Source organism: Coptis chinensis, chromosome 2 (assembly GCF_015680905.1).
Source record: "Coptis chinensis isolate HL-2020 chromosome 2, ASM1568090v1, whole genome shotgun sequence".
Taxonomy (NCBI): domain Eukaryota; kingdom Viridiplantae; phylum Streptophyta; class Magnoliopsida; order Ranunculales; family Ranunculaceae; genus Coptis; species Coptis chinensis.
The window spans coordinates 98,652,626-98,677,393 of NC_141457.1; the positions used below are offsets into that span (position 1 = coordinate 98,652,626).

A 24,768-nucleotide genomic window follows, 5' to 3' on the forward strand; every position below is an offset into this window, starting at 1 on the left:
TGTTCACAGTTTACGCAAACCAAGACTGAAAGCTAGTTGTTACAGTTATAATAACTGAAATAACTGAAACTCGGTCTTGTCAGATAGTTCTGCTTACACTTACATAGTACAGGTTCATACTCATTTTGTTTCCCCAGCAAAAAAAAAAATGCAACTACAATCACCAGCACTTTTAGCAGAACAAGTCTACAAACTTGTAAAACAGCACCAGCCAATTCCAAAACAACTCTCTTCCCACTTCACTCCACAAGCTGCTTCCCATTTTCTCCTAAATTCCCAATTCAACCAAACCCTAACCCTAAAATTCCTAAACTGGGCTACTCCTCATTCCTTCTTCACTTCCCACCCAAAATGCATCTCTCTCCACATTCTCACCAACTTCAAACTCTACAAATCCGCCCAGTCCTTAGCCCAAACTCTCATTTCCACCCACGACGACGATATGTCGATTTTTAACTGCTTGAAATTGACTTACCATGAATGTAATTCTAGTTCTGCTGTTTTCGACTTGCTTATTAAGTCTTATGCTAATTTGGGTATGATTAAAAAGGGTTTAGTTACTATAGACTTAGCTAAAAACTCCGGGTTTGGACCGGGGGTGTTGTCGTATAATTCACTTTTAGACGCAATGTTTAAGTCGAGGGGTTCGGTTCAAATGGTTGAGGAGTTGTATAGGGAGATGATTAAGTGTGGGGTGTCCCCGAATGTGTATAGTTTTAATATTTTGATTAGGGGGTTTTGTAAACAAGGGGAGATGGAGAAGGGTTTGGAGTTTTTTAAAGAGATGGAGAGGAGAGGTTGTTTGCCCAATGTCGTTACTTTTAATACTCTTATTGATTTTAATTGTAAGATGGGGAAGATTGACGAGGCGTTTAAGTTGTTTGAGTTAATGAGGAAGAGGGGTTTGCATGCGAATTTGATTACGTATAATGTGATCGTTAATGGGTTTTGTCAGCAAGGGCGGATGAAGGATACCGAAGAGGTGTTGAAGGAGATGGGATGTGTGGGTTTGGTTCCTGACAAGGTTACATACAATACGCTTGTCAATGGGTATTGCAAGGAAGGTAATATTCATCAAGCACTTTTTTTACATGCTGAGATGGTTAGGAAGGGTGTTGGACCAAATGTAGTTACGTACACTTCCTTGATTAATGCCATGTGTAGAGATGGGAATTTAACTCAAGCTATGAGTTTCCTGGATCAAATGCACGAAAGGGGACTTCGTCCTAATGAGATAACCTACACCACATTGATTGACGGCTTCTCAAAGCAAGGATTTTTGGGTGAAGCTTATAAGGTTTTGAAGGAAATGACAGAAAATGGCTTCTCCCCGTCGATCATCGATTATAATGTTCTTATTAATGGGCATTGCATCCTGGGTAGATTGGATGAAGCTCTTGGAATCTTACAAGATATGGTGAGCAAAGGGATCGCACCAGATGTAGTAAGTTATAGTACTTTGATAACTGGGTTTTGCAGACATCGTGATTTAGAAAAGGCATTCCAACTGAAGCAAGAGATGGTGGAGAAGGGTGTTTTGCCTGATGTTGTTACCTACTCATGTCTCATACAAGGTCTTTGCGGACAGAGGAAATTGAGTGAAGCATGTAAACTTTTCCAAGAGATGTTAAACTCAGGTTTACCTCCTGATGAGTTTACTTATACAACCTTGATTAATGGATTTTGCATAGAAGGAAATGTACACAAGGCTCTCAATCTACATGATGAAATGATACGGAAGGGGTTCCTTCCCGATGTTGTTACCTACAGCGTATTGATAAATGGGCTAAGCAAACAAGCCCGGACAAGAGAAGCAAAACAACTTCTCTTTAAGTTGTTTTATGATGATTCTGTACCAGACGATGTCACATATGATACACTTATGGAACGTTGCAGAAGTGCTGAATTTAAGAGTGTGGTGGCTCTTATGAAGAGTTATTGCATGAAAGGATTGATGAATGAAGCGGATCAAGTCTTTAAGTCAATCTACCAAAGAAACTGGAAGCCAGATGAGGCAGCATATAATGTGATTATTCATGGTCATTGTAGATACGGAAATGTGCACAAGGCATTCGATCTTTATAAGGAAATGGTGTGTGCTAATCTTGTTCCAAACACCATATGTGTTATTGCTGTAACTAAATCACTTTTTGCTGAGGGGATGGATAAGGAACTGGGTCAAGTCATAAGAGATGTTTTAAAGAGTTGTAAGCTTAATGATGCTGAGATTGCGAAAGTTCTTGTGGAGGTAAATGAGAAAGAAGGAAACATGGATGCTGTTTTTAATGTCCTTACTGAAATGGCGAAGGATGGCCTCCTTCCATATAGTGGAAGAAATGTGATTTCAGGATACTGAAGCTTTGGAACTAAGCGTGATCCAAATCTAAACCATTTTTTCTGTTGATTGTTTCTTTTTGACGTCCTGTAGGACTTCTTTCAAGCAAGCTTCTAACCCATATGCATAGTATGTGTATTTGGTGCCAGTGCCTTGGTTTGATCTCAAAATGGATATGAATGGATTAGTTTTCGGTGGCACATTGTAGATAATATTGAATATGTGACTGCATGAGATTTCTTTCTTATACTCGCGGAGAGGTACTTTCCTAAACTCTGTTTTTGGAGAACAGAGAATATTTGGAAGACGTAAATTTTAGTAACAAGGGGACATGGGGAGGTCTGGTTGAGTAGAAAAGAGATGCATTGGTAGCGATGCACGTAAGGCATGGCACAGAGAGCTTATGTTTGTACTCGGGATTGTGCTCCCTCCCTGAATGCTCCCCATTTAGACGTTTACCAGAGGCAATCTTTGTTGAGTATTGATTTGTGTATGAGGTGTTGGTTGCTATGTGCATCAAAAGCATGCAACCAATGTAAATGGTCTTTACTTACCTCGCAAAGGTGCAGCTAGTTGGGCACATTATCTATTCACAGTGATAATTTTGGAAATGATATTCAAAGGGGATGCAGAGGTAGCTGGGGTGTCACGTTCATAGGTCATTTGGTAGTTGTGGCACGAGTGCTTAATGGTGGAGTCAGAAATTTCGAGTCTTTCAACTGAAAGATAGAGGGCGACTACTGCTTGCAGCCTTGGTAAATAGAATGTAGCTTTCCATCGGATTGGCATGGAATGGAGTTAAAGTGTTAAACATGGAACTGACATATCAAGCAATAGAGAGAAAGCTGACACTGGTGCGGAAAAACATCCTTTATGCAAAAAGGAAGTTAATGCATTCTTGCAATGGTGTAACACATTTGTAAGATCTCTTTCATAAGCACAACAAAGTGACAAACAGACAAAATTGTAATATTGAGCTTTTTTAGATAGCACTGCTGGTTATAAAATTGGGACAGCATCATCAAACTTCTTGAAGAGCACTGCTGTTTTCTCTGTACTCTATTCACTTGGAACTACCTGCTTTCTGTTTCCCCTGTAACGTGAGGACATCCCTCAATTAATCGGTCCATGTTTCCTTCATTATTATTTTTTTCTGTTATTAAGTTTTAATTATCAAATAAACTAGACATGTATTGAATATTTCCAACCTCCCTGAGCCGTCAGGAATGATCTGAGTGAACAAATAATGAAATATCAGAGTTCTGAAAAAAAAAATGGTAATATTACTCCCTTCTACAATTACTTTTGAGTCTTTGATTGATTAGCACTTGGGAAGTTTAAGGTGATGCTCGCCAAAGCGAAAGTAACCAAAACAACAGGGAGTGACTATCCAGGACAGATTTTTTTTTTTTTGGCGGGGGGTAGAGGATATATATATTTATATATATTTTAAATCACTCACAAAATACCGGGTAGATGAAAAGTCAAGTATATTCTTGACGCGAAATTAAAAACGGTTCGGATAAATGAAATGTCAAGTATATTCCTGGTATGAAATAATAAACAGCTCGGCCCAACCGAAACGACCCGGTGTATATAGTATTATAGTATGAACAATCACTGTTTATACATTAACATGAGCTATGAACACTCATTGTTCATATAAATCTATTTGGGGTATGAACAATCACTGTTTGTACCTCAACATAATACATGATCAATAAAAACACCTATTAGAGTATGAACAATCACTGTTTATACCTCAACATGAGCTATGAACAATCACCTCAACATAATGTATGATCAATAAGAACATTTATTGGAGTATGAACAATCATTGTTCATACCTATTTAGGATATATATGAACAATTAATCAATGTTTATATGAACAATCAATATTCATAACATAACGTATAATCAATAAAAACACTTATTGGAGTATGAACAATCATTGTTCATTGTTCATACGTCATACCTATTTGGGATATAAACAATCATTATTCATACATCAACATGAGCTATGAACAATCATTGTTTATACCCCAATAGCTATGAACAATCATTATTTATACTCATTGTATAAACAATGATTGTTCATACCTATTGGGGTATAAATGATCATTATTCATACATCAACATGAGTTATGAACAATCATTATTTATATTCATTGGAGTATAAACAATGATTGTTCATACCTATTTAGGATATAAACAATCAATGTTCAAACCTCAACATAATGTATGATGAGTAAGAACATATATTAGAGTATGAACAATCATTGTTAATATCTCAACATGATCTATGAACAATCATTGTTCATACATCAATATATTGTATGAGATACGCTCATCTATTTAGGTATGAACAATCATTATTCATATATAAGCATAAGATATGAACACTCATTGTTCATAGTAAAACGACAGAAATTGAAAAATTGAAAAATATTTATTTCAAATCCGAGCCATTTGTTCTTAAGGGTTATTTTCACTCAAAAAATAATTTTCCGAATTATTTTCACATGAAATTTGCTTGTGAGAGTGATTAAAAAAATTCGCTGGTTTTGAGAGTGATTTTCACTCGAAAATAGGCCTTGGGACCAATTTCTTGCTAAAACAACTTATCTCACCTCACTACAGATGTTCCTGTACTGATATCATTACTTAAAGAAGTGTATTACACTGTATATCTACAACATTCCACCAACCAAACAAGTCAACGTTTACCCTTAAGACTACAGTGCACAGTTGCACACTGCACAGTGGCTCACAAGTTGTCGCTCAATTTATCACCAACTCACAAGACACTGATAATTGGGAGAAGTACAAAAGACCAACACGTATATAAATGAGGTGGTAATTTTAGAACAAATAATATTGATTAGGAATAAGGCACATTCAGTTGGATCCCAGAAATGTAGGGTAAGGTATTGGTTTTCACAAAAAGAATGACAATAAACTAAAAAATTCTAGAAGTTGTCCTGAAAATATGCTTAGCAGATAGTCAGATATATTTAACCAAGAATGAAGGCAAAGTGACTGCTTACTACATCGATATATATAGAGTTATAGACTAGGCAAGCATTGCCAATGAACTAACCAAGTTGGACGTGAGTGCGTGTAAATAAAGAGATATGGTGTGTGATTACTCCATCACAAGTGCCACACCCCTCGAAATGTGTAAAAGGGCAATCATTTGGAGACGCTAGTTCTGTCTCATCCTTCACAACACAGGTTCGTTTTCAAAAAAAAAAACCCTTTCCACTTCTACCTCTCCAGGGCTTAGTTTATGACAACCCCCCAGGCCTCACCCTTTCTTGTCCATCTGTTTCATTTTCTCATCATCTTATCCCTTTCATCCTGGTCATGTAAACACTCAATCTCAGAAGATTCCTACTCTTAAGCATGTACTTATACATACCATAAAGTCAATCAAAAAATGCATTCACCTTTTACTTCCATGGACAGATACATGCAAAGCCAACTCTTACCAACCCATGTATAAAAATGAATCGTCTCACACATCTGTCCATTTGGAAAATCTGAAGAGTTAGTTGCAAAACGACATCAAAGTAGATCCAAATGCATACCAGCAACTTATAATTGTCTTTGACAGGTTCTTTAAGAAATAACTCCACCAACTCCTTGTATCTAAAGCAAATAGCGAGAATACCCTTCACGCTCTCAAAAAGTGAACTGAGTATCACGAACTATATTGACCAAGGCTGGGTGCAATGGCTCCCCATTCCCTCAAAAGCGGAGGGAGTGGCGGTGGTTTTTCCCCCATCTCAATATAACTCTCCATATATAAAGAGTGTTATTGAGGAATAGAGAGTGCATTCCACGCCATTTGAAATGGCGTGGTTTGTATAAACCCAAACGGCGCCACTTGAAGTGGCGTGGAATGGAGTCAATTGTTTTGTGTCCCCACCAAGGCAGAAACTAATTATGACCAAAATTATTTTGTGTCCCCACCAACCCAAACGGCACCACTTGAAGTGGAGTAAAATGGTCCGAACCATTGGACACCAAAATTGACTCTCCATCCTCAAAACACTGTTTTTTGGTGGAATGGAGATAGAGGGTGGATGCACCATTGGACTCAGCCTAAGAAGTGCCACGGACCTAGTTTTAGAACACACTGTACCAAATAGGTGCCCTACTCCCTGGATCTTAACCAAGTTGTACCAAATAGGTGCCCTACTTCCCTGGATCTTAACCAAGTTCTCCAAAACATGTGTTGAAGGTCCAATATTTGCTCCGATCAAGATGTTAAGATCACATCTGCACTCCCAGACATCTTAATTACTACATGAACATCCAAGACAAAAGAAAGAAAGCCTGGGGACCAAAATATCTGTGTACTCCAAGGTGAAGAAATAGGAAGATCCCTGTATTAAATGCCAATGCAAGAATTTGCAAAGCCAAACAAAAAGTATCTTCTACCATGCTGCAGACTAACAAAGGTAGAGAAGTAAGAACCAAATGTAATCATAAGATATAGAACAGTCTTCAAATCCAAAGACAGATGGCAAAAAAATTGATAAATTGGTTGATGAAAGCTACTCTACGTAAGACGGGACAAGCAACAGCAATAAATCAAAACATGAACTTCATATATCAATGTCAGTTTGTTCCATTTCATTGCACAAAAAAAAGGATTACAAGTGACCCATGCAGGCCCAAAATATTCCCATGTAAAACAATAGTGAGGAAAGAACCACACTAATTATCTAATGCTAATTAACATACAGCTTTTTATGAACTACAATGTCAACAGGAAAGTACACTACATAACTCCTCGCTTACCTCCGCTGTTGCCTATCTTGTAGATCATCAGCCATAGCCTGCCTCAAACTCTCTCCAAAGTAATAAAACGACTTCTCATTCTCGAGCACTCTAGCCGGAGGCCCAGTCTCTCTAGGGTCCTTGCACAACGTAGGCTCAGGTTCCCCCGCAATCTGACAAATATTATGCAATACACAGCACGCCACAATAGTCTGTGGTACATGATTAATCCCCACATTCAAATCTTGCAATATTCTCCACCTTCCCTTCAACAATCCAATAGCTTGTTCCACCATTGACCTCCCTTTCATCAAAGCAGCGTCAAACGAATTCTGGCCAAGCGTGCCCGTCCCATTCGAAGAAAATGGAGTAAGTAAAAACGACATCAACGGATAACACCAATCCCCAACAATATACGGCCTAACATGATGACCCCTAACAGTAACAACAGAATCTCTCAAAATCTCTGCAGAAGTAAGTCGGTTATACAACAAACTATCCCTAAAATGAGTAGCATCATCAGTACCACCAGGTGCCTTAACACAAACATCCCAAAATATCTTCCTATGATCCGCAACAACTTGTAGTAAAACCGCAGAATACCCACTCCTACACCTATAAACCTCAGGGTTACAAAGTTGATCATCTGGTAACCTAAACTTAATAGGACTAGTATCAATAGCCCCACACATATTATTCAACGACGTAATTTCCTTAAACGCGTGAATAATCTGAAGTAAACGATGGGCAACCGGAATCTTAACGTACTCGTTATAAATCTTAGTAGCAAGAAGACGGGTAACAATGTTAGTAACCTTGGACACTATATATGGTTCAATAGAGTATTTGGTAGCTAACGTTTTAGCTGAATGACCATGGGCTAGTCGCGAAAGGACTATTGAGATAGCGTAATCGGGTGGCAATGGGAGATTGGTTTGAAGTAAGTGTGGTTTGAGTAGGTCAACTAAGGAAGCAAAAACTGGGTAAGATAAACCGTAGGAGGATCTCCATTGAGTGTCACGTATTGATGGTTCCATTGTCCATATGTGCTCGGTTGAAAGTTGGCGGAATGCGGAGAGGGAATTTGAGCAAGTTGGGGAGGTGGATGGTGATTTTGAGAAGGAGGAGGTTTTGGAGGCGGCGTAGGAGAGAACAGAAGCGATGGTGAAGAAGAGAAGAGGGGCGGCGGAAGTGGAAGTGGAAGAAGGGGAAGTGGATGATGAGGAGGAGAGGAGATATGAGGGTGGGTCTGAGAAGAGGGAGGAAGTTGGGTCTAAGTGGTTGTGGAGTTGGAGTAGGTTTGATAGCATTAGTAGAAATGATGGATCCATTTTTTTTTTCTTTTCTCTAGGGTTTTGCTGCCATTATTAGTTGACGAATCGGAGGTTTTCGGTTGCGAGTTCAATTATACCATCGGTCATCCGGTGACCGTTTGGGTCAACCTGCCCTGATTCAAAATTCAACCAGGATCTTAACAGTTAACACACCTCAGAAATAAGTCCAAGTCGAATAGTTTGCAAACAACTCGCACTCGGCTCGTTCAATAATATGAGTTCAAGTTTGATAACATTTTAGCTCGCATTTTATATATAGTTCTTTTAACACTTAATTAAGATAATTGTTTATGTTAATGAGTTAGATTATAGGAACTCAACACCGTAGGACAAAAAATAATTTGGTAGGTTTCTATCTGTCTGTCATATCACTTATACCTCTCTTTCTCCCCACCCGTAAACCCATCTCTCCCTCTTTCTTCTCCATCCTTCGCTCACGCTCTAACTGTTTAGCAGTTATCTAATCAAGTGACGGAACGAACGTTCTGGGCGAGAGGGCATATATAGACAAAATGTCAATTGGTTGGTTTCTGTCTGTCCTCATTCCTTCATCTCTTCTCTTCGTCCATCTCCCTCTCCCTATCCACGCCCTCTCAATCTCTCCTCTCCCCTCTCCACTTCTCCCTCTCCACTCACGCCCCCACTGCATAGCAGGTATACTAGTAGTTATTATATAATAGTTTATTGTAGTATTAGTCGATTATGGTTGCAATTTAGTATTTCGTTAAATGGGTTTAGCCAATTATTTTGGTCTTGAAGTAAAATTATGCATGTATTTGTGCTCACTTATCTCTAGGTTGTGGTTAGAATCAAGCATATACCCAAAACAAGTTGAATCAAACTATAGAATCTATTATTGAATTTGAATAAATTTGTAGCCTAGAAAAATAGAAATCTTGAGCTACGCAAAATTTGAGCTCGACTAGGGAGAAACACGAGCCGAGCCTGTGCACCATAAAACTCGACTTGAGTAGCTGGATGACCGGCCCATATGGGAATTTAATGGTCAAAGAATTAAGGACTGTGGCACAAATATGCAAAGTGAAGGAGTAATATTGGAAAAAGAGAGGGAGGCACTAGTAAATTTAAGTTGAACAAAGTTACTCGTTTAATTGCAGAGCCTGTCGATCGAAAGTGAGGCACGAACTAGGGTTTCCCGTATCAATTTTGCAGCCATGACTGAGGTATTTTCATCATATATCTCTCTATCGTGAATTAGGATTAATGATTTATTGCTAATTGAATAGTCCAAACTTTAGAATCACATAATAATAGTCACAAATTTGTATAGAAAACAAGTCTTACTCTTTGGTTATTTGACTGCGGTTTCTTCAGACTAAAACCATATATATTTTTTTTTTTGTGTTTGAATTGCAAAGATCTTTCTGAATTGTTAACTTACGTTGGGTGTCTATGTTTTCCAGTATTGGGTTAGCCAGGGAAATAAATGGTGCGACTTTTGCAAGATATATATATCCAACAACCCTTTGAGCACTAAAAATCATGAGATTGGTCAGCGTCACAAGGATAGTGTTGCTCTCAAGCTTGCTAATATGAGAAAAGAGGGTGCAGCCAAGGAGAAGGCACAAAAAGAAGCTGCCCGTGCCCTGGAACAGATTGAAGCTGTAAGTTTTCGTTAACGTGACTCAAAACTAGCCTCACGTATTAATATTTTTATCTCTTTATTGTTGATGTCGTTGTTTTTCTTTTTCACATAGTTATTGGTAAGGGTGCTATACATTGGTTTTTTGTTACTTGAGTTAGATATTATGATAGTTTTATCAATCAAAACAGGTATATAATGATAGTTTTAAATTTCTCCTTGTAATGGTCGCACTAAAAATAAATTGTTTGCACATGACACGGGGCAACTTGGCCTTAATCATTTTGTCCTGTAAAGAAATGCTTCCTAGTGATTAACATGGACACTTTCTCTTTACATCCATCAAAGCATTAGTGGCACTTAATTGAAAAGTTTCTTCAGAAAATGTTACACTTCACTCGAGACGTTTAGTTAAGAACTTGAGGTCCTTGAAGGGTTTTAGTGTTTCACATAACTACCCTGGTTAGCACAGGAGAATTTTCCTAGGTTTGTGAATTCGCTCTATTGGTGAAGAGTTTTCATATGAGGAAGAGATTCTCAAAAGTGCAACCAAATATATGTAAAAGAAGTTTGCTAAATTTTGCCAAAATTGGGTGTCTGTTAAAATGATGCATGAAAGTCATAATCTGCCTTTTGTTTGTACAACGTTGGTCGTTGAGTTTTGTCTCACAAAATTTGCTTTACAGAAAGCTATGCGCAGCTATCAAAAGGATTTAGAAGCTCTTCAACAGGCTCGGGATTCAAGTTCTGGTGGTAATCCTGCAATTGCTAAACCTTTTTCGGCTTCCAGAGACGGTATTATTTTTACTATTTCTTTTTTCTTTTGTCTTTTTTCTATTTTTGAAAAGTTATATATCTACTCTAGTATATATGTTGATTCTAAGTTTTCAATGGTTTAGCTTAGAGCCTTAGATACACAGTAAACAGTCAGGGAAGGACTTAAGGCCAATAGTTGGACCAACCAACCATCTATTGGACTGTATTCTTGTTTTTTTAAATATGTTTAGAAGATTATGAATTATAAGTTAGAATTTTGGATATTGTAATAATTATCTATGGTGTTGATATTTTGGTACGTTATACCCCAGGACTCTCATTGTCGTGAATTTATACCCATGGTTCTTTGTTGTACTTTCTTTTAGAATTTTGATATTAGAGCAAGATGGCATATTGGAATAGGTTCACCTTTTTATTTGAAGATATAAGGTTTTGGTTCTTGTAGCTTACAGACTGTTGACTGCTTTTGTGATCCACGTTGCAAATTATTTTTCTTTCAGAGTTGTATTTAATGTTGTTGCTAGTTGCTACTAAAACTGAAACAGCTTCTGATGGTTGCAGAGTGGGACTTCGATAGCACTTTAGGATATTATTTCAATCCGGCCACCAGCTATTACTATGATACGAACTCAGGCTTATACTATTCGGATGCTTTAGGTATTTTCCCAGCATTCTTGACTTATTCATTGACTTATTTTTTCAGTAATGTTGAAGTTTATGTGTTTCTTTATTTGTTCTTATTTGGTATTTACTTAAACTGGCGTGGAACCAGGTAATTGGGCGACACAGGCAGAAGCATTCCCAATGTTTCAGGGTGCATCTGGATCCCAAAGAGAAGATTCAGATTCGAAGAGGACATTTTCAGCTTCAGAAGCCGGACCTAGTGAAGAGGATGCAGGTGGGACCAAATACCCAAAAGGGACCGCACCCGGTTTGATTGTTCCTCGGTCAGTGAACCCCATAAGACCAGTTAAAGGTGCCCCCTCATCAATTGCTGTCAACAAGAGAAAGAGGCAAGATCATAGACCCAAGGTTGTGTCAAAGGAGGAAGCAGACGCACTTAAAGCGAGGGAAGCTGCAAAGAAAAGAATGGAAGAGAGAGAGAAACCAATGCTTGGCCTATACAAATCTTATTGACTGCCTGAGATCGGTGTACCATTCCAGTTTGATTTCTTCATTAAAATTAGAGGTACAGATACCTTTCAGTCATAATTGTGATCTATTTTCTATTTCAATTATTTTTTATGACTGTTGTAACTGTTATGTTTCCCAAAGTTCCCTCAGCATGCTAAATTTTCAGATCTTTCTTTTTTATCAGTAAAAAGAGTTCTATCTGCATCTTGGGACTGAAATCTTTGAACCCAGGAGCTGTAGATTATATATCACTTGAAGGGAATATCTGCAGATAACTTCTAATCATATCAGGACATTTGATCTTTATGTAACATAATTTTTTTTTTTTTTATTGGTAAGCCTGTTTTAAATGAGATCAGTAACTCTTTGATACTGGCCGGGTTCGAGCCCCAGGCCTCTGGTATCATCACCCAAATGTAACATAAAATTTGATAGACTAAGCAAATTGTATGGCCTCTTTGTACACTGCCAGTATGTTTAAAAATGAACATTTTCAACTTAGGAAGCATGGACACTGACACAGTTGTACACGAAGAATATGACAAATCTCAAAAAACTAGGACATGAGTATGGCGATGATGCTTTAGTGAAGCAATGAGTACATCTATTTTTGTTTATATATATATATATATAGATAATGTTAAATTCTATTTGATGAAATATCTAACTTATTTACAATGCTACAGGAAAAACGTCACTAAACAACACAACCACTGTGCCCACGTTTATCAGTGTAGAACTGTTTCCTTAGTGTGTAGCTTATGAAAAAGACCAAGACAATTAGTAGTCTAAATCTCAAGAGTCGAAGTACCACATATGCCACAATTTTGATTGTCTCTAAAGTGTCGTAGAGTGTCCCAAAAGTGTTGGCGTCTTTCTAGGTTTTTTTGAAGTGACTGAGTGTCTGACACCTATCAAACGTGACAGGGCACTATCTTTCAAGTGTTTGTGCTCTTAGGTTCAACTATATGCGGATTGAGGATGTACAATAGTGTGATTATGTGTGGTAAAATTGTAACTCACACAGTTGTATGTGCTTCTCTGCATCTTTGAGCATCTGTATAATTCTGTTTCCGTGCTTGTGTCAGCGATGTTGATTATTTACCAGCTAATGATTATCCCCTCAACTGGTCCGAATTTGTGGACAGACTTGTCCACAAACAGCACATTTTTATTGGTTAAATCTATTTTTGGGCAGTAACACAGTTTTTTTAGGCAGCCACTCCACCAATCAGAAACTGAGGTCTTGTGGACAGCACAAACAGTTGCTGTCCACAAACTTATTATGATATATCAAACTCTTAAGGCTCAACCAAATTACTGTGGGTATACCCTACTCGAGTCATTGGTCATTTCTTCGGTTCTTCCCTTCCCCTCTTCGATTTTTTTCAAAAGTTGTTTTTTCACTTTTTGTGCTTGATAGGTAAATGCTCCACAGGCTACAAATTCTGTTTTGCACTCCCTTTGAAACATTTGCATGTATAATACATGTCCCACTGTAATTATAACTTTATTTACATGTATGGCGCACCGAGGTGTAAACTCATCTGCGTTTATGAGAACTGTTGATAGAGGCATGGGATATATTGTTGGGCTGTGGAACCATCGAGCGTATGAAGCTCCGGTATCTCACCAGTAAGCTTTAGAGTTCTGAAACTTTTCGGAATTTCGACGATTTGTCGATATTTCGGCCCCAAACCTTTTCTCCCCTTTTTTTCCTATGTACACCTATATAAAGGAAATAGATTAAGGTTTTGAGATAACTTTTTGAGAGATTCATTTCTTGGGTATTGTGGGAACTCTATTGAGCTAGGGTTTGAGTGAGGCCTCTTGTTCTTGATTCTTGATATCTCTTGTAAACTCTCCAATCTTTGCTATAAAGGAAACTTGACTCTTGTGTGGATGTAAGTAATATTTACCGAACCACCTAAATTTTTGTGTCTCTTTGCATATTTACTTCCTTATTTATTGTTTGCTTGCTATGGGTGATGATAAATTAGTGGCTTTGCTTGTTTGAGTTTGTTGTGATAATTACCAAAGTCTTGGGTGGGTGATTTCCTTGGTGTGAGCTTCAAGTTGAAATCATTTGGGATAGAAAGTAACTAGATTGAGGTGTGACTTTCTAGTGAAATTTCTCAACAAGTGGTATCGGAGCTATAGGGTGTGTGAGGAAAAGACTCCACCTTTAGCATTGGAGGCTAGGTGTTTGAGGAAATTCTTCTGAAAGGTTCTCCACCGTTGGTTTTGATTCAGTAAAGTCATGACGACCGACAAAGAAAAGAAAGCTACAGGATAGAAGTTTGATGGAACAAACTTTGGCTATTGGAAGATGCAAATTGAGGACGTTCTCTATCAAAAGGATTTGATGGAAACGTTGATAAGTGAGAAGCCTGAGGAGATTCCGCAAGACAAATGGGATTTGCATGATAGAAAGGCCTTGGCCACAATCCGATTGAGTCTTTTGAAGTCGGTAGCCTTCAATATTAAGACTGAGAAGACGGTGAAGTCTCTTATGGAGGCACTTACTACGATGTATAAACAACCCTCGGCTGCAAACAAAGTCTATTTGATCACCAAGCTATTTAGTATGAGAATGTCGGAGGGGACATCCTTCAAGGATCACTTAAATGAATTCAACCAAACTAAGGACCAATTGGAGTCAGTTGAGATTATATTTAGTGATGAGGTGCTAGCTTTGGCGATACTTGGACAAATGCCTCCAAGTTGGAAGGCTACTGATTCGCGGCTATTAGTGGCTCTGCTTGAAATGACCAAGTTGAAGTTTGAGCACGCGTTGTTAGTATGGTACTAACCGAGGAAATTCGAGACGTGGATTGTCCTTCATCTTGGGTCAACTTCGGGTCGGCATTGAAAGCAATCGAAAGTAGAGGAGAAATTCAAACGAAATCGTGGTAAGAAGAAGTGGAGGGGAGATCGAAATCTCAAGCCCCCAATTGCAAAAGCCAACACAAACCTCGAGACATAAGTGAAGTGGTGTGCTATAATTGTGGGTAGGCCGCCACTATAGCCCCAATTGTCCCAAGACCAAGAAACAACAACAACATTAATAAGAACAAGAAAAAGAATCAAGAAGCTAATGTTGTTGATATGGTAGATGACGCTTTGATATGTTCGATGGAGCACAAGGAGTCTTTGGGTACTTGATTCCGGCAAGATCTTTCCATGCTACCTCACATCGAGAGTTCCTTGAGAACTACACCGGGGTGACCTTGAACGGTCTTTCTCGGTGATGACCAACCTTGTGACATTGTCGGCAAGGGTGACGCGGCATGTCAAGATGAATGGCTCGTCATGGTTATTGAGGGGCGTCGGACACGCCCGGATTTAAGGAAGAATTTGATTTCGTAGGCAATTGTCAAGTGAAAGATTTGTTACTGATCTTCACCGGTGATACTTGGAAGGTCTCGGCGGTTCATTGATTGTTGCAAATGGTAAGAAAGATGGTACTTTCTACATGACCGCACATGGTTGTGAGTCGATTGCCGCGGCACATGGCAAAAGAGGATCCGAATGTTTGGCACCGCAGACTTGGTCACATGAGTGAGAAAGGAATGAAAATCCTTTCACTCTTACGGTAAACTCCCAAAGTTACAAATCGAAATTGACTTCGTGGAGAACCGTGTATTTGGAAAGCGTAAGCGGGTGAGTTTTTCGAGAGAATGGGTCGACTCCAAAAGCAAGAAGGCTTGAGTTGATTCATACTGAGATGTCCGGGGGCGACTAATGTCTCTTCACTTGGCGAAAAGTCATATTTTGTGACTTTCATTGATGACCATACTAGGAAGGTGTGGGTCTATTTCTTGAGACACAAGTCGGTATTTTGAAGTATTCAAGACTTGGAAGGCCATGGTTGAGAATGAGACAAGCTTGAAAGTAAAGAAGTCGAGATCCCACAACGATGGGAGAGTATGAGGATTCGTGTTTTAAAAGTACCGCGGTCGACAATGGCATCAAGATGGAAAAGACTTTGCGGGGGACACCTCGCCAGAATGGGGTTGCAGAGCGGATGAATAGAACAACGACAGAGAGAGCTAGGTGTATCGCATTACATTCAGCGGGCTTGCCCGCAATTTTAGGCGTAAAGTGTTAGCCGCGGCAGACTTACCCGATCAATAGATGACCATCGGTACCTTTGGATTTTAAGATTCCGGAGGAAGTGTGGAGCCGGGAAGGATGTGAACCTTTCCCATTTGAAGGTGTTTGGTTGTGTGTCCTATGTCCACATTAGTGACCGCTAGAAGCAAGCTTGATGCTAAGTCACTAAAGTGCACCTTCATCGGCTATGGCGGTGATGATTTTTGGTATCGCTTTTGGGATGATCAAAATCGAAAATCATTAAGTAGTAGAGATATTGTGTTTAATGAGAAGGTGATGTACAAGGACGAGATTAAGCACAAACCAAGGAATCGGGTACGAGAGAGTGACCGCAGTATGTTGAGTTGGAAGACTTCGATGTAAGTCGCGGGTATAGTGGGAGCCCCACGTGAGGGATAACGATAGTAGTGACTCGAGAATAATGAGGATACTACACTACCGAAGTCCATCTCCACCTCGTGCCCCCAAGGAAGACATCCAGTCACATGTACCGAAAGTACGAGATATCCACCTCTACCCATGTGAATTACTTGCTACTTATCGATGGTGTAGAGCCTCAATGCTATGATGAAGCATTGAAGGTGAGTGATGCAAGCAAGTGGGAGCTTGTTATGCAAGATGAGATGAAGTTCCTCATCTCTAGTGGCATCGGGAGTTAGCCAAACTACCCACGGGGCAAGAAGGCTCTACGAACAAATGGGTGTTTAGAGTCAAAGAGGCACATGATGGTTCCCAAAGATACAAAGCGAGGCTAGTAGTCAAGGATTTTCGCCAGAAAAGCGTAAAAGTTGACTTCACGAGATATTCTCCCCATGGTGGCCCGAATACTATTCGGTGTTGAGTATTGTTGCAATGAAGATTTGTATCTTGAAAGCGGTTGGATGTTAAAACCGCCTTCTTCCATGGTGACCTAGTTGAGGAAATTTACATGCAAAGAACCTGGGAGGGTTTCATCAAGAAGGGTAAAGAGAATATGGTATCGCGGGCTCGAAAAAGCTTGTATGGTTTGAAGCAAGCCCCTAGGCGGTGGTACATGAAGTTTGATAACTTCATGCAAGGAAATGGCTACTATAAGTGCAACCGACCATTGTTGCTACTTCAAGAGGTTCGACTCTAGCTACGTCATCCCGTTGCTATATGTTGATGATATGTTAGTAGCAAGTTCGATATGTCGAAAATCGGAGATTGAAAGAGAAGTTAGCAAGTGAGTTCTCTATGAAGGACTTGGGTGCGAGAAAAGCATTCTAGGGATGGATGGGATCGAAGAGATAGGCGAAAGGTATTACAGAGTTGTCTCAGTGAAAGTATATTGAGAAGGTATTGAAGAGGTTCAACATGGGTAGTCGCGAAACCAATTTGCACACCTTTGGCGATCCACTTCAAGTTGTCCAAGGAACACTCTCCCAAGATCATTGAGGAAAGAAACTTCATGGCTAAGGTACCATACCTCTGCCATTGGAAGTCTTATGTATGCCATGGTTTGCAGCGTCCGGATATAGCCCCGCCGAGGAGGTGTCGATGAGATTTATGTCTAATCTGGCAAGCAACATTGGGAAGCCGTGAAGTGGATATTGAGATATCCGGGAGGTACTACAGAGAAATGCCTATGTTATGGAAGGGGTGTTGTGAACCCGCAAGGGTATGTGGATGCCGATTTTGCAGAGAAGTAGATCGCGAGAAGAAACACTACCGGTTATGTCTTTACAATGAAGGTGCTACTTGCAGATGAAGTTGGATTTCTCGATTCTAGAAGATTGTTGCTTTGTCTACCACGTAGCGAGCGAGTATGTGGCGTTCTGAGGCAAGCAAAGAGATGATCCGTTCACGGGGATTGATGGAAGAGCTTGGGAAGAAGCAAGAGAGAAGTGTGTTACACGGTGGCGGTCGAGTGATATACATCTTGCTAAGAATTCCGCCTTTCATTCTAGGACCAAGCACATTGGTCTCCTGTATCATTTTATCCGATCTCGTTAGAGGATGAGGTTTTGGCACTTGAGAAGATCCAAGGGAGTGAGAATCCGGATATGTTGACCAAGACCGTGCCTCTTGATCGAGAAGTTGAAGTTATGTTCAACCGGTGGGTCTTCTTGCTTGAAGACCATGATGGATGGCCGAAAGTGTTTCTTTAGTAAATTGAAATCGATGGAGTTGTTACAATTGAGATGTGATGTGCATGTAGAATCTCGAAGGTTCCAAGTGGGAGATTGTTGGGTCGGGAACCGCCGATGAAGCTCCCAGATCTCACCGGCAAGCTTTAGAGTTCGAAACTTTTTCGAATTTCGACGATTTGTCGATATTTCGGCCCCAAACCTTTTCTCCCTTTTTTTTTTTTTTTCTATGTACACCTATATAAATGAAATAGATTAGGGTTTTAAGATAACTTTTTGAGAGATTCATTTCTTGGATATTGTAGGAGCTCTATTGAGTTAGGGTTTGAGTGAGGCCTCTTGTTCTTGATTCTTGATATCTCTTGTAAACTCTCCAATCTTTGCTATAAAGAAAATTTGGCTCTTGTGTGGATGTAGGTAACATTTACCGAACCACCTAAATCTTTGTGTCTTTTTGCATATTTACTTTCTTATTTATTGTTTGTTTGCTATGGGTGATGATAAATTAGTGGCTTTGCTTGTTTGAGTTTGTTGTGATAACTACCAAAGTCTTGGGTGGGTGATTTTTTTTGTGTGAGCTTCAAGTTAAAATCATTTGGGATAGAAAGTAACTAGATTGAGGTGTGACTTTCTAGTGAAATCTCCCAACATATATAATATTCCCTGTATTTGTGCCCTGCTTGGGTTTCAAGTTCTGAGGAAAATGAACCAGAAAAAGTGAAGGTGCCCTCAGGAAAATGTAAACAGATAAAAAGTTAAGGAACTTACTTTATGCAGTCCTTTTACTCCTTGGTTGTGTTTGATTTTGGTCATGGATAACGGCGAGACTTCGAAGAAACTTTTATATCCTGATGTGATTCGGATTGACTTCTGCCTGTGAAATGTAACATTTATGTGGCTGTTGAATTTTGACCGGTGAGCACCACGTGATTGAAAATGGTAGGTCCTTCGATTGGCTTTTGCCTTTGTTTTCATACCTACGTACCATGGAATTTTGTTATTAAGTGTTTATCTTCATTATTTTTTCGCATTTGGACAATTGTATTCTTTCTTATAATTGGAAAATAATAAATATCCTTGATTACCTAGTCGTCCCTTAGTTATAAACTAACTATGCTTTTGTTTGTTCTTCAATTCTTACTTCTTAGAAGTTTTCTTCTAGAGGATCGGAAGTTTATCATCGAAAAGAAAAAAAAAAACGGTTTCTTCTTCAGAAATCACTGTTTCACATTACATCACTTATGCTGTTAAGATAAGCATCACTTGTATTCTTAGCATTGGCTTGGTGAAATACAATTGGTTTATCTTTATCATATATATACACACAAGATTGAGATGAGGTCGTCGCTTTTCTAAGTTTCTTCAGTGATTCTCTTTTGAAATTAAGCTCTCTGGATGCTTGAGCCTTGAATCTCATCTCTCTCCTTTCTGTACTATGTTTAAGCTAGTTTAGTCAGTAAAGTTAGTAGTGGTTGTTAGCCTCTCCATTTCAAGCGTGGTAGTGTTTGGAGTTCGAAGTATAGTACAAAATATTCTGATATATCGTGATATTTGGAGATATCTATTTAGATTTCAGATAAAGATATATAAATATCACGATATGTTTAGAGATATATACAATTATAAATATCAATGATATTTCAAAAATATTTGCGATATTTGTAATATTTTGTGTATATAACAATTTTATTTAATATTTATTATTATATTTCAAATAAATATAAATAATGTATCATGATATATCAAAAAATATCTACAATATTCATAATATTTATCTATATTTTTGATATATTCATAATATTTGCATGTAAAACAATATCAAATATCTCTAAAGAGAAAAATATATCTACGATACATATTTAGAAATTAAATATCAATAAATACTCATATTATAATATTTTATACTATGATTAGGAGCAAATGTTTCAATTTGATGTCGTGGAAAAAGGTAGCTACCGACTTCTGGATTAGTAATTTAGCCAAAACACCCCCAGCATCTCTAACATGCCAGCATTGAAAATAAATAAAACAGAACCAAAACTTTTGTCGTGTGAGGTTGTAAGTTTTAACTAATCACACATCATTGTACACATCACTAACATTATTCCCATGATCAGATTTAACCATATGTCCCACAGACAAACGACCTCTACAAAGTCATTGCCTCATTGGCGAGTGCACTACGTTTCTCTATCATTGCACTTATGTGTTGGTCCCTCTCTCTTAACTTTCTACCTTACAAAAACGAAAATCATCTTATGTGGGTCACTATGTTGCATCCTGCATTCCTGCCACAGTGCCATCAAGTGGCATCAACATGAGATTGTCCTTACAAAAACACATCAGTAAAGCTAACGACCCTAACATGCTCCTATCATGCATGTTTACTTCCTGAATGAAAAGGGTCAAATATTAATAATCCCTTTGATGACCTACACGAGCCTTCTAAAAGCATAACCCACGTCATTATGGCCTCTCCTCCAAAGTATAATCAAAATGAAACTATAGAGACAAATTAACACAACCTGATGTGATGAGTGGCTGCCTAGAAAAACTATTTGCCTGCCTAAAAAAACTGTTTATCTAACCCCCAAAATGTTTGGACCAATGAAAAACTGTTGTTTGTCTGTTCACAAATTCACTCTCATAAAACTAAAAATTTATGAGCTGGTCTTCAGTGCGCGAGCTGTATCGTGCGCAAGTAATATGGGCTGTTGGATTCAAAATAAACTTCAGCCGTCCAATACACACCAGATGGCATGAGTGGCTGCCTAGAAAAACTATTCACAGCGCCTATGGTAACCTCCAAAATGTTTGCCAGGAAAAACTGTAGATTTCTGTTCAAAATTTATACTATCCAAAGTATAATTCAAAATGAAACTATAGAGACAAATTAAACTAAGTTTATATTATTAATTTCATATCTATTCTAAAATGCACAATTCCATTTTTGAAACAGCATTTTGCTTGTTTACAAAAGGACCAAAATATAAACAACAAAAACAGATGAACAAAAAAACAAAAAAAACAGACTAAAAGAACATGAGCTTCAACCCTTTTAGACATGAAATCCCTTGGCCAACCCTTGAACAGCTGGATACGATCCCAAACATCCAAATAGCAATCCATGTTTATACGGCAAGTAAGTTTTCCTCTTCATTTCTTCAGAAACCGCCCGGTTCGACTTATAATGCAACTCATGAGCCGAAACCGGTACTCTTCGAATCGAACCAGAACCAGAACCGGAACTATCAGTAGACCGGAAACTTGAATTCTTCACATCCTCATTTCTCTTTGAAAGAACAGAGTACTTCCTTAATGGATCTCTATCACTTGCTCTTCCTTCTGAAGCACTTCGAAACAGAAGAAGATCCTTAAAACTCCATTTCCTTGAACTTGAAGAAGTGGGTTTCGAGTTTGAAGCATTTGGTTTTGTGTTTTCGAAGCTAGAAGTTCGAAAAGGCGATAGGGAACGAGTTTTCTTATGATTTGAAGTTGGTTTAGTAGAAGTAGAAGTAGAAGTAGAAGAAACAGACACCGACACCCTTTCCCTTCCTCTTTGTTGTTCTAATACAACTCCTTGACGTGATTGTTCAATAGCAACTGCAAATGGATCAACATCTTTTCTCTGTTTTGGTGAAAACGCTTCACGTATCATCTTCTTACCTTGTGATATTGGTGATCTAGGTGATCTTGGAGATGAAACTGAGCTTTTTTGAGTACCATAATCATTACTACTAAGTTGTAATCTTGGTGGGGGTTTTAATGGTTTAATTTTTCCACCATCAAAAAGTTCATCAGCTGTTAATGAATCTCTATCTAATTGCCCACTGAAACCAAACTCAAAATCATCAACAACACCACCACCATCATCATCATCATCATCTTCATTTCTTTCAGTGTTGTTCCCTTTGGGTGTTCCGGGCTTTTCTTCCCAGTCATAAGGAATGACAGAAGAATTTGAGTTACTACCATTACCACCTCTGCTACTACTTCTATCAATGAAAGAGAAATTGTTAAAGTCTCTGTAGAAAACTGAAACACGGCTAGGACTAGTTGGTGCACTGAAATAATGCTCACCAAAACGTTTTGGACTTGAAGGAGCACTAATATATGGAGAAGAACAAGCACTGTCGAAATTGAAATCTGTTGAAGAAACTGGTACTACTATCACCTCCATGGCTAAAAGGTAGAAGTGAACAAGATGGTTTGAAAGTTTGAGTTGTGAATGAATATAGTGTGTGTTTTATAAAACATGGGGAGAGAAAGAGAATGGGAAGGTGCAGGGTGGCAGAGTTTTATTGAATTGACTAGGGGGAGGTAAGGTGAAGCCGCCTTTTATTAATTTTCTTGAGGCGTAATCAATTATTTTCTGTTTTAAATTTGAAAAATAGGGATGATGATGCGATTGGGTTGCTAAAGTTTGGACAGGTAAATCTACCTTACTCATTATCCACCTCTAAATGCTTTTGTTGCTTTCTCTATTTCTGCTTCAATTAAATATTTCAATGGGATGGTTGGTTGCAGGAATTGTAGCACATTTTGCAAAAACTTAAAATATAGCTCCGTGGAAGCGACCAAGTCATGCTTACTGCTTACAGCTCTTGACTTTCCCATTGGATAGGTTATTTTTTGCCCCTATCTAGTAGTTTAAGAAGTGGACTTGCGACAATAATTTCTTGAGACTATGCAATACTACTACTATTTAGTATTCTAGAAAGCAGATCTAGTGGTTCTTAAAGGTGTTTTTGACGTAAGACTGCCAATTTGTCATTGTACTTCCAAAAAAAATACAGTTTTGAAGATATGAAATCTCTTGATTTCTAAAAGTTCTCAACCACTTGTAAAATGACTATTGAGTAACGAGAAAGCAAATGAATAGTCTAAACCAATTTGCCCCTTTCATCGTACCCAAAATTAGCAAAATGATGTCAAAACGTACCACAAGAGAAAAAGGATTTCGCGTAGTCTCATCTATCTAACAAAACAGAATTGTATGGGCCCAAAGGCCCCATCTGTTAACTACAAATTTTCATCAAAAATTATGACATGACAGATCCAATGTATTCTAGGTATTAAGTTGTTTATTTTTTTATTTTTTTTCGATAGAAATATATCATATTATTGCATCAAAAATATAGTGCCACATTGCAACATATATTCAGGCAGCAGGCTCTCTCATTTAGATTGTTTGATGCCCACTTAACCAAGTCGTGAGCTTTAACATTGGAGTCTTTGCTAATCCAGTTAAACTTACAAAAGGTGAAAGGCTGACATAAGCCCATTATCATACACCGAATAGAGTCTAATTTCCAGTTGATAGTGTCTATGTTACAGGAGTTCTGTAGGCTCTGTACAACTTGCTTACAGTCTCTTTCAAAAAGGAATGAGGTTTTGCCTGTGGTCCTTGCTAGTTTTGCTGCCACTTCCAAAGTCACCATCTCAGCCTTCTCAGCACTACCAGCCTCAAATCTACGTGTAGCTGCCTCCACCAACTCTCCTTCCCCATCCCAAGCCAAAGCCCCTGTAGCAGCCTTTCGCGTAGACCTGCAGTATGCAGCATCAAATCTAATTACCAATGTGTTCTCTTCTATTTGTGGAAAATTAGCAATATATTCCTCATTATGATATAAATCAGAAGAGTTAAAAGGATGTGTGTTCACTCCCTGATCATCTGTAAAAGCTTTGTTGTATCTACTCCTCTTAGCATGGGCCCTTCGCAGCAGACCATCTCTATTGAGTGTTTTACCCTCAAACTTTGCTTTATTTCTTATCTCCCATATATCTTGTAGGAGAATACAAGCAAGCAAACCCTTTTCAGCCACCCAGGGTCCTTGTTCTTAGACCACTCTAGAAACTCATCCATCCAACCTCTTATGTTCATATCAGCCCTCTCATCCACTCTTGCTCCCAAATTAGAGGCAAACCAAACCACTTTTATCTATTTACATTGGAAAAATAGATGTTTTGGGTCTTCTTGAGCAATCCAGCAGAGAGGACATACATAGTCTCCCTTTAGGTTATGCCTGGTCAGAACATCCCTATTGGGAGAATGTCCATATACAGCTTCCATAAGAACAGCTGAGTACTAGCTGGCAGTTTAGTTTTCTAGAGAGTCTTAATGCTCTTAGTGTTAAAGAAGGATGTGCCTCTTTGCCATTCAAGGTTGGTCAAAAAGTAATATCACGGACTTCACAGATAGTCTACCATTTCTGGTTCCCCCCCATTTGGCTGAGTCACTTGCCAAAGTAAAGGATCTTATCACCACTTGAGTGATTAGAGTAGCTATCTCAGGTGGGAACAAACTATCAATCTTATGGGTGTCCCATCCAGAGTCATCCCTAAGCATCAAATCCCTCACCTTTAGGCTCTCAAAGTCTGGTCTGTCGGTAACATCTCTACCAGTTTGATGGGTTTCTCATTTAGCTGGATCCAAAATTGTTTCATGACATTGACCTTGTCCCCTTTTCCAATGCTCCAAACCACTCTTGGTAGGATATCCCTAACAGTCATATGGACTCTCTTCCAGAACCAAGAGTCCCAAGGTGGGGGTTCAACTTTAACATCAAACC

At 38.7% G+C, this 24,768-nt stretch overlaps 4 protein-coding genes and 1 long non-coding RNA gene across 8 annotated transcripts; 2 read left to right on the forward strand and 3 right to left on the reverse strand.

The window, feature by feature from the left end:
* The first annotated feature begins 21 nt into the window (after positions 1–21).
* Positions 22–3,373, forward strand: EMB2745 (Tetratricopeptide repeat (TPR)-like superfamily protein). The gene has a single exon (XM_086591066.1). It carries the CDS (start codon positions 149–151, stop codon positions 2,354–2,356), a length of 2,208 nt encoding a protein of 735 aa, XP_086447192.1. The 5' UTR covers positions 22–148; the 3' UTR covers positions 2,357–3,373.
* Positions 3,374–5,326: 1,953 nt separating this feature from the next.
* On the reverse strand, positions 5,327–5,915 carry LOC147519484 (uncharacterized). The gene is made up of 2 exons (XR_015212230.1): positions 5,786–5,915; positions 5,327–5,696 (listed from the first exon to the last, which is right to left on the reverse strand). It is a non-coding gene; the product is annotated as an uncharacterized LOC147519484 (long non-coding RNA).
* Positions 5,916–6,931: 1,016 nt separating this feature from the next.
* On the reverse strand, positions 6,932–8,583 carry LOC147519485 (PIF / Ping-Pong family of plant transposase). The gene has a single exon (XM_086591070.1). It carries the CDS (start codon positions 8,453–8,455, stop codon positions 7,142–7,144), a length of 1,314 nt encoding a protein of 437 aa, XP_086447196.1. The 5' UTR covers positions 8,456–8,583; the 3' UTR covers positions 6,932–7,141.
* A 918-nt stretch (positions 8,584–9,501) lies between these two features.
* LOC147519486 (C2H2 and C2HC zinc fingers superfamily protein) lies at positions 9,502–13,054 on the forward strand. Of its 4 annotated transcripts, none has more exons than XR_015212232.1 (6): positions 9,502–9,642; positions 9,883–10,083; positions 10,748–10,856; positions 11,400–11,495; positions 11,611–12,027; positions 12,659–13,054. XR_015212232.1 is itself a non-coding variant. In XM_086591071.1 (5 exons), exons 1-5 carry the CDS (start codon positions 9,634–9,636, stop codon positions 11,973–11,975), a joined length of 780 nt encoding a protein of 259 aa, XP_086447197.1. In that variant the 5' UTR covers positions 9,502–9,633; the 3' UTR covers positions 11,976–12,190. The 4 variants fall into 4 exon arrangements, 1 of the variants encoding a protein (XP_086447197.1); XR_015212233.1 differs by having other exon boundaries at positions 12,900–13,054; XR_015212231.1 differs by lacking the exon at positions 12,659–13,054 and adding an exon at positions 12,157–12,190.
* An 8,029-nt stretch (positions 13,055–21,083) lies between these two features.
* LOC147519487 (uncharacterized) lies at positions 21,084–22,509 on the reverse strand. Its single transcript, XM_086591072.1, has one exon. The coding sequence runs from the start codon at positions 22,374–22,376 to the stop codon at positions 21,255–21,257; it is 1,122 nt and encodes a 373-aa protein (XP_086447198.1). The 5' UTR covers positions 22,377–22,509; the 3' UTR covers positions 21,084–21,254.
* Positions 22,510–24,768: the final 2,259 nt, after the last annotated feature.

Bases quoted from the DNA above. Each gene is read 5' to 3' on its own strand.
- EMB2745 (XM_086591066.1), top strand. From the start codon at position 149: ATGCAACTACAATCACCAGCACTTTTAGCAGAACAAGTCTACAAACTT.
- LOC147519485 (XM_086591070.1), bottom strand. From the start codon at position 8,455: ATGGATCCATCATTTCTACTAATGCTATCAAACCTACTCCAACTCCAC.
- LOC147519486 (XM_086591071.1), top strand. The intron at 10,084-10,747 runs GTAAGTTTTCGT...TTTGCTTTACAG, and splicing joins CCCTGGAACAGATTGAAGCT to AAAGCTATGCGCAGCTATCA. The intron at 10,857-11,399 runs GTATTATTTTTA...TGATGGTTGCAG, and splicing joins TTTTTCGGCTTCCAGAGACG to AGTGGGACTTCGATAGCACT.
- LOC147519487 (XM_086591072.1), bottom strand. From the start codon at position 22,376: ATGGAGGTGATAGTAGTACCAGTTTCTTCAACAGATTTCAATTTCGAC.